Source organism: Martes martes (assembly GCF_963455335.1).
Source record: "Martes martes genome assembly, chromosome: 4".
Taxonomy (NCBI): domain Eukaryota; kingdom Metazoa; phylum Chordata; class Mammalia; order Carnivora; family Mustelidae; genus Martes; species Martes martes.
Window position 1 is genome coordinate 176682423 of NC_137891.1, and position 8871 is coordinate 176691293.

The following is an 8871-nucleotide window of genomic DNA, read 5'->3' on the forward strand; positions in this document are numbered from 1 at the left end:
TCAGAACAGCTACCTTCTCTCTCCGCAATTACCTTCACCATTTGCCCCAGGATTGTGGTTGGGACCAGAGAGTCACCGAAATCTTGGAACTGATTGCGGCAGCTTTTACTCAGACCCGTGGTGGGGCTGATGCTCAGTCTCACTCTGCACCAGGTGCTTCAAACCTGTCCTCGAGCTCCCACGAGCCCAGGCTTTTCCAAAGGCCGCAGGTGAGTGGGAGCGCTGGGCCTCGCCGTCGTTTCTATTTCCAGCCTAACCCTAACCGGGGAGGTGCTCCCTGGCGGCCACCACCGCCCCAGGTCCCGAGAGGGACAGGCCGGTCTGGTGGAAGAGGCGGGACGTGGGGTCCGGGCGGGAGTCCGGCCTGGGCGGAGCCTACGGGCGCTCGGCCTTGTTGACTGGCTGCGGCTGCGGAGCTGTCTTTCTAGGATTGAACCTTTTCCTTTGGGGAGGCGGGACCTCTCGCCCCTTCCGCCAATAGGGTTCAGAGACTCCGCCCCCAACCGGGGAACTTCCGGTGATACTCTCCCATCTTCTCCGTCCCGGCGGCGGCCCAGGCTGTCCGGCCGCGGTGTATTCAGATCACTTCCGGGTGTTACTCCAAGACCACGAGCTGCGATTGGGCAGCCTAGACGGGGCACTTCCGGTGCCCAGGTGCTTGGGTTCTTGGCAGAAGGAAGATGGAGCCCGGCGCCGCGGCCCGCGCTTGGTCTCTCCTGTGGGTGCTGCTGCCCTTGCTTGGCCCGGCCTGCGCCAGCGGTCCTCGTACCTTAGTGTTGCTGGACAACCTCAACCTGCGGGAGACGCACTCGCTTTTCTTCCGAAGCCTGAAGGGTGAGACCGGGGCCCGAGGGGGCGATGGGGGAAAGTCGGGTTGGAAAAGCTCCCGAGCCCCAGGGCAGCGACTACTCTCCCTCCCTCCCACCAATTTTCCACGAAGAGGCTGTCCACTCTGGCCTCTCGCTCGCGGGGGGTGGTCGTGGTCTCTGCAGCGGTGCTTTCCCCTGGCGTCCCGTCTGCCTCAGCAACCTGTTCTTCTCGTCCAGACAGGGCCTTTGAACTCACATTCAAGACCGCAGATGACCCGAGCCTGTCCCTCATTAAGTACGGGGAGTTCCTCTACGACAATCTCATCATCTTCTCCCCCTCGGTAGAAGGTAAGTAAGTACTGCACGTCGCTCCCAGAACTGGGGTTCAAGGCCCACGATTGATTGATCTCTTTCTTCTGGATCTTGTGCATTTTCTGGGTCATGGCATGGGTCACCAGCCCTGGACACTGCTGCTACGCGGGAAGAGGAAAATGTTCACTTCTGACCTGGGCCCGGGAGGGAATGTCTCCTTTCTAAAAGACACAGCTGAGGGTTGTGGGTTCAAGTGTTGCACAGACGGTGGAAGTGCAGGCCCTGCTACCTTGAGAGGGGGTTTTCTCTATAAAGGGTCTGGTAGGAAAGACAGAGAGTGCCCCTGCTTTGGTTGGCCTCTGTGGGGGGGAGAGAAAATGGCATGCTATTAAATAGTTTGCTTGCAGAGGCATTGTGATAACTGATGGTAAGAATTGAGATGGATTCGGTTTCTGATGGCTAGAACATTAGCCATAATTTAGCCCAGCCCCCTACTGGAGACTCAATGGGTATGTCCAGGGCCTAGCAGAGAGCTGGTTGTTGAACAGAATGAATGTCTTCACTGGCTTATCCAATTGATACGTCAGCATCCCTGTGACAGCATACAAGTTGTGCGCAGGTGGATGGGAGTGTCACCGAGAAGGAAGCGAGCTGAAGGTGAGAAGGGTTGGGGGAAGGCTGAGCTAGGCTCTTGCTTTGGGATTGTCAGAGAAGCTAAACAGTGTTTCTCAAATCTTAGTCATTTCTGTACCTCCTTCCTGATTTTTACTGTATTCCATATCACCCTTTAATACTTAATGTTTTCTTTAAATTGATCCCTTTAAAAAAAGAAAAAAGAGAAAACTCTAACAGCATTTTAAAAGGAAACCAGTAATGAACCCAGTATCTCCACTAAAAATGGAAAGCTGGTATCTCACTTCTTTTCACTGAAATGTAACTATAAATAGAGTAAACGCTGTTAAGTTCTAGCCAGCTTCTGTTGCCTGCTGAAGGCACTGAGTTTGGGGCTTCCATTTAAAGGAGATTAGCAAACATTAGAGAAATGTTAAGATCAGTATCAAACTAAGACATTCTCTTTGATGGGGCAAGGTCTCTCTGAGATTCAGTGTTTAAAGCTCTGCCCCACATCACTGTTGTACTTTTTCTGCGCCTAGCACAGTAAGTCCCGCATGCTGCAGGAAAGCTGCATGGGCAGTCCTGGGGAGAAGACTTGTATGTGCTGGGGGCGGTTTAGGGTAAGAACTTGGCCTTGGCTCTGTGGTGCTGTGACTAGTTAGCCCCCTCAGGTGTGAGAACCCTGGCCTGGCTTCCTTCTCCATCCCCCTGGGTTCCTCCCTGACTTTGCGATTAGGAAGCTCCCAAGTCATATGCAATGATGGCATAGAAAATTGGTCCTTTAGCACATCCTTCGTACCCGGAAAAGACTACAGAAAGGTGAAGAGGTGTCCTAGATTCAAGCCCAGGTAGCTCCATCTCACAGCCTGAATTCTTGCCACTGTACAAAGATTTCTCAACAGTGGCGCTTCTGGACATCTGGGACTGGATAACTCTGTTGTAGGGGGCGGTCTTGGGCACTGTAAGATGTGTAGCAGCATTCTGAGCCTGTGTTGCACTAGATGGCAGTAGCCACCTCCGGACATTGTAGGGCAGAATTGCCCCTGGCCGGGAACCACACTGTCCACTGTGCCTGGAGCTGCTTTTGAATTGTCCGACCCTGCCCGACCTGTCTGTAGGAGGGGGGATAGAGGGCTTTCTGAATGTAGTAGAAGAGGTGAAGTTGTAGGTACAAAATATTCTGTCAGTGCCTGAAGGTAAGGTAAACTGCTTTTTTCTTTGTTTTTTCCTGAAAATGACCCCTCAGAAGGCCATTCTCATAGTTGTATCTGTATATAGTCATATTACGGACTCATAATGGATGTGTAATGGACAGACTTCTCTATCCAGTCTCAGTACACGGCACTTGCTTGAGCTGGAAATCTTGGGGTTGTCCTTAGCACCCCTCTCTCTCTCATACCCCGTATCTGGTCCATAACAGGCCCTGCTGACTTTACCTTCAGAATAGGAGTGAGGCCCCCCTCCCGTTCCCTCCTGTCTTCCTCCTCCTCTCTTCCTTCCCTCCCTTACACTTCTCTCTTCACTCTCTTCACTGCCTGGATTATCACAGTGGCCTCCTAACCCACTGCTCTGCTTCCATTCTAGTACCTGATTCTCCACCCAGCTGCCAGAATTGTCCTTTAGAAATATAAAGCAGGTCATGTTGGTGTCCTGTTCGAAAGCCGCCAATGGCTCCTCCTCATGGCCAGCCAACCTCACAGGGTCCTGTAAAGCCTCGTGAGCTGCCCTCCCCGCTTCAGCACGGCCTCACCTGCTTCTCCTCGCCCCTTCACACTCCAGCTGAGCCACGCTGGGCTCCTTGCTGGGACAGGCTCACCTGCCTCGGGGACGCCACACCTGTCATTCTCGATGCCCCCCATGCTGCCTGGGCCACTCTCACACCTCAGATGCTACTTGCCCTGGGTCTTCCCTGACATTCTGTATATGTAGCTCCCACTCCCTCCCACTGTCCTTTTCTTTCTGCACAAAAGAAATAATGTTCTTGTAATAATTAAGTGAATTCCTAAGCACTCCCTACATTAGTCTATGTTGAACATCGGGTTTTACTTTGGGGAAGACTCTTGATCTGGTTCTGGATGCTCATGGCCGTCCCCTGACCAGGACTGACTGACCAAAGAAAGATACCGTCTCATAAGTACAAAGGTTGGAAGTTAATGTGCCTTTTTGGGGATCACTTTAATAAAAGCAGTCTACAGAGTGGTTCTGTTGTGGCTCTTGTGGATCTAAATCATAGGATTACTAGGGGGCAAAGTTACGCCTGTTGGCAAATGAGTACTAGTGTCAAGTGACTGCATCGTCCTCATTTAGAAGTGCTCATTCTAAGACAATTTAGATGGAAGTGAAATTGATGGGCTCTGGAAAACTGTCAGCCGGAAGTCACTCCATTGATGACAGAGATACTGATGTGAAAGGCGCAGGTGGTGAGTTTGAATGAAGTTGTATCATGAAACCTGAGTGGGAAAATGCAGCTTTTCTGAACATGTATTTTATATGTGATTTGAAATGTGCATTATTTACTTGACAACTGTAATTGGCAGGTGTTTGACTCTGTCATTTGTACTTCTCAAAGTTAAAAGCTTATGAATTCAAGTCATCCCTTTAAGATCTTCAGTTTGGGGAAAGAGGCATATATGGTAAATGACCGTCTCGTCGTGGGCCACAGAGGCGGATGGATCATGGCTGGTCGGCGGTCCAGCCTCCCCGCCCACATGTCTGAGGAGCACTCTGGCTCACTCAGTCTGGTGCTGCTTTCAGATTTCGGAGGCAACATCAATGTGGAGACCATCAGTACCTTTATCGACGGTGGAGGCAGTGTCCTGGTGGCTGCTAGCTCAGACATTGGTAAGTCTGAGTTGGGAAGGTCTAGTGCTTTCCATCATTTCTCTGGGAAGCTTGGCGAGTTTTACAAATGGAAGCTGCCAGATTGGTGCTCATTAGGCGGGCTGAGCAGTGAGTACAGGAACTCCAGAGCCATTCAGTCCCTCCTGTGCTCCTGTGACCAGAGATGTTGGGCCTGTTAAGGGCTGGGGGCCCTGTTTTTTCCCTTTGTTTTGTTTTTGTTCATGTTGGTGGGACTCCCCTTACAAAAAGACGACAAGTAGGGGCTCCTTGGGCAGACCTCAGAGCATTTTGGTAGATTATTTTTTTGTTTCCTGTTTTGGAAAATTTCAAAGCTACCTGGCAGTAGGGAGAGAGCAGCATCCTGAAGTCTGCATGCGCATTACTCGGCTTCAGCAGGCACCTGGCCAGCCGTGTTTCATTTTTCTCAGCATTGACAGATGTTTATTTTTGTTTATTTTTTTTTTAAGATTTTATTCGAGAGAAAGAGCATAGGAGTAGGGGGACAGAGAGGGAGAAGCAGACTCCCTGCTGAGCAGGAAGCCTGACTTGGGGCTCGAGACCATGACCTGAGTCAAAAGGCAGATGCTTAACCGACTGAGCCACCCAGGTGCCCCAGCATTGCCAGATGTTTACGACCATACTGGGTGGGCTTCTCATTGGGGGTGACAAGGAGGAGAGAAGTCCTGTGAGGCCAGCCTCATCCAGGTCATGTCTGTCTGAGGTACCTGCTTTGCCCCAAGAGGGGTTTCTGTGTGTTGGGGGTGGAGGCAGCCAGGTGGTTGGTTGTGTTACCTATTCAGGTTCTGACCCCCGCAGTCAGAATGCCATGCTGTGTCCTGCAGTCCAGCTGGGGCTGACCTCAGCCAGGGAAAGCTGCAGGGCTCTGGGGTGACTGGGACAGAGCGAGTCATCAGGATGCCAGGGGAAGTGACACTGCTTGGCCCAGGGTGCACTTGTAAGGGCTGAGCCAGGCATTTCTTGGGTCTGTGCAGGTGATCCTCTTCGAGAGCTGGGCAGTGAGTGTGGGATTGAGTTCGATGAGGAGAAAACGGCTGTCATTGACCATCACAACTATGACATCTCAGACCTTGGCCAGGTAATTAGGCCCTTACAGCAGAGTTCAGCTGGGAAACCGAGAGGAGGTCGGGAGGGAGTCCTTGGTGTGGGGGGCACCTCTTCCTGACCCCCGTCTTTCCCTCTGCCGCTGCAGCATACGCTCATTGTGGCTGACCCCGAGAACCTGTTGAAGGCCCCAACCATTGTCGGGAGATCATCTCTGAACCCCATCCTCTTTCGAGGGGTCGGGTGAGTGAGAAGGCACAGGGTGCTAGAAACCCTGAAAAGGACAGGACCTCTTTCTTTTGTTGGGAAACTAACCCAAACTGATGATTTGGGGGCATTCCTTTCCCTGGAGGACGTGCACAAAATTAATTTCAGAAACTCAAGAGTCAGACTTTATTGTTGCGGTGAGAGGAGGGCTGCTATTGTAGCAGGGGTTCAGCTGTTGAGAAAGCAGGACTCATCCCTGTGAAGAAACAGCCCTTAGGGACCGCAGGTCCTTGGGCTCAGTGTCGGGTGTTCTCTTTTCCTTCCCCAGGATGGTGGCTGATCCTGACAATCCCTTGGTATTGGACATCCTGACGGGCTCCTCCACCTCTTACTCCTTCTTCCCGGATAAACCTATCACCCAGGTGAGGGGCCTTTGTCGCCTTGAGGCCTCTAGGTCCTGGACCTGGCAGTAGAGCACTTTATTTGAAAATGAGAAGTGGGGCGCCAGCTCTTGGGCAGCTCAGGTCTTGATCCGAGGATCATGAGATTGAGCCCTTGTTGGGCTCCATGCTGCATGTGGAACCTGTCTCCGTGCCCCCTTTCTCTCTCTCAAAAAAAAAAAAAAAAAAGAAAAAGAAAAAAAGAAAAACAGGAGAGCTCACTGCGGGGACTGGGCAATGAGAGGTTGGTAGACGCGGGGGGTTGGGGGGACAGGCAGTGGGGCCTCAGGTGCCACCATCAGGTAAGACCCAGGTGGTTGCGGTCTAGTCGCTTGTCCTTTGCCCGAACTCTCCTGGATGACAGCCCCCTGTTGTTCCCAGTACCCCCATGCAGTGGGGAAGAACACCCTGCTCATTGCCGGGCTCCAGGCCAGGAACAACGCCCGGGTCATCTTCAGCGGCTCCCTGGACTTCTTCAGTGATGCCTTCTTTAACTCAGCAGTGCAGAAGGCCGCGCCCGGCTCCCAGAGGTCAGTGCCGGGGGCTCCAGGGGGTGTGGTCCGGGGTGCTGGGGAAGGAGGAGCCTTTTAGCGACAGGGGTGTCAGAGGCTAGCTATCTTCAGATACTTTAAAATAATTTGAGGACTTGACTTTGTTGCTGTTATTGGTGTTGGCACTCCAAACTTTTCAAGCAGTAATGGCTTACCTGGCGGTGTTTTGATGTGTATTTATTGTACAGGTGACCCCCTAGAGCACCACCACCTGACAGCTTTGCCACATGCCCTTCAAGCAGGATACCTCGATATGCACAGCCCCCAGGGTTTATCTCGATGAATAGGGATCTGTCTCACCTATCAGGCACCTCTGGAAAGAAGCCGGTTCTGGTGCTCTAGCCTCGTTTTCCCCTTCTGCAGGTATTCCCAGACGGGCAACTATGAGTTAGCTGTGGCCCTGTCCCGCTGGGTGTTCAAGGAGGAAGGGGTCCTCCGCGTGGGGCCTGTGTCCCATCATCGGGTGGGTGAGACAGCCCCACCCAATGCCTACACTGTCACCGACCTCGTGGTAAGTGTGCCTTGGAGTAGGAGGGTCCCCTTGCGGTTTTGGCCAAGTTACTTCGGCTTGAAAGTCTTTATTGAACATTTCTCTGATGGCCTTAGTGGCCTAAATGAGGAAGAAGAAATTCATCTCTACTCCTAAGAATGTCCGTGTAGGTGCAGAGCGCCTGGCACATAAGCTGATGTCTGAAGGGGTGTGGGTTCGAAGGGGCGTGGGTTCGCCGTGGAAGAGCAGGAGCGGGATGGCTTCCCCGGGTGCTCGCTGCCGGGAGCGGGATTCGCTAGGCGGGTCTGGAGGATGTAAAGGGCTAGGGAAGGTGGCAGCAGAAGGCCCGAGAGTGCCCGGCCCACTTGTGAGCGAGTGGTCTGGGTGCAGACTTGGATGGGCCTGTGCCAAGCTGTGGCTCGGAGTGCCTGTCCCGGGTGGGGGGTGGGGCTCCCCCGGAGTCCGGTCAGGCAGACGAGCGGTTCAGAGCAGCTCTGAGGGTGGCGGCCCCCTGGCTAACCAGCCTGCTGTCTCAGGAGTACAGCATCGTGATCGAGCAGCTCTCGGATGGCAGATGGGTCCCCTTTGATGGTGATGACATTCAGCTGGAGTTTGTCCGCATCGATCCTTTCGTGAGGACGTTCTTGAAGAAGAAAGGTAAGTAGGAGCACTGCACGGGAAAGCTGCGGGCCGACAGCCCCACGGTGGCTTGCTCTGGTGAGGCAGGAAGCCGCTCCTGGTTACGGTCTCGGATCTTCCCCAGGTGGCAAATACAGCGTCCAGTTCAAGTTGCCAGATGTGTATGGAGTGTTCCAGTTTAAAGTGGATTACAACCGGCTAGGCTACACGCACTTGCACTCTTCCACTCAGGTGAGCGTCAGTCATGGTCCCCTTTTTGGCTACAGCGGCCCCGCCTGTGCTGCTGGGCAGCCCAGACCTGTCACCTCTGTCCTGTCGTAGGTGTCCGTGAGGCCACTCCAGCACACGCAGTACGAGCGCTTCATCCCCTCGGCCTATCCCTACTATGCCAGCGCCTTCTCCATGATGCTGGGCCTGTTCATCTTCAGCACGGTCTTCTTGCACATGAAGGAGAAGGAGAAGTCTGACTGAGGGGCAGAGCCCTGGGACTCCTTAAGACACGCGGATGGGAGTTACGTAGGATTGGTGGGTTTTTTTTTGTTTTTTTTTTTGTTTTTTTTTTTAAGCCCTGTGACAGAGGCACAGCCTTACCTCGGGGAAATGCAGCATCGAGTACCAAGGGGTGGGGGGTGGGGACTGATTTTTATGTGCGCTAAGTGGTATTTTTCATATGTGGTCACTCTCATTTCTAAGATAAACATTGCCCTCCAACTCTGTCTGGCCCTGTGCTTTGCTGTGGTGGGGATGCTGTTCAGTTGTGTTGCTGACCAAGGACTGCATTTCCCTTAAGCATGAAATCCTAGAACTCTGAGGGAGAGGACATGGTTAATTAAATACAGCAAGGTGTTTGACTTTCTAATAGGATTATCGAGTTGACGTGTATGTTCACCTTGCTTTAGATGGTA

The 8871-nt window shown here is 52.8% G+C and overlaps 1 protein-coding gene across 1 annotated transcript; it reads left to right on the forward strand.

Moving 5' to 3' along the window:
- Positions 1 to 519: 519 nt before the first annotated feature.
- Positions 520 to 8675, forward strand: DDOST (dolichyl-diphosphooligosaccharide--protein glycosyltransferase non-catalytic subunit). Its single transcript, XM_080802394.1, has 11 exons — positions 520 to 834; positions 1047 to 1157; positions 4491 to 4577; positions 5570 to 5673; positions 5788 to 5882; positions 6175 to 6268; positions 6668 to 6816; positions 7201 to 7348; positions 7864 to 7984; positions 8091 to 8197; positions 8288 to 8675. The coding sequence occupies exons 1-11, from the start codon at positions 681 to 683 to the stop codon at positions 8435 to 8437; spliced, it is 1320 nt and encodes a 439-aa protein (XP_080658520.1). The 5' UTR covers positions 520 to 680; the 3' UTR covers positions 8438 to 8675.
- The last annotated feature ends 196 nt before the right edge of the window (positions 8676 to 8871 follow it).

Bases quoted from the DNA above. Each gene is read 5' to 3' on its own strand.
- DDOST (XM_080802394.1), top strand. From the start codon at position 681: ATGGAGCCCGGCGCCGCGGCCCGCGCTTGGTCTCTCCTGTGGGTGCTG. The intron at 6,269-6,667 runs GTGAGGGGCCTT...TGTTGTTCCCAG, and splicing joins CGGATAAACCTATCACCCAG to TACCCCCATGCAGTGGGGAA. The intron at 7,349-7,863 runs GTAAGTGTGCCT...CTGCTGTCTCAG, and splicing joins ACACTGTCACCGACCTCGTG to GAGTACAGCATCGTGATCGA.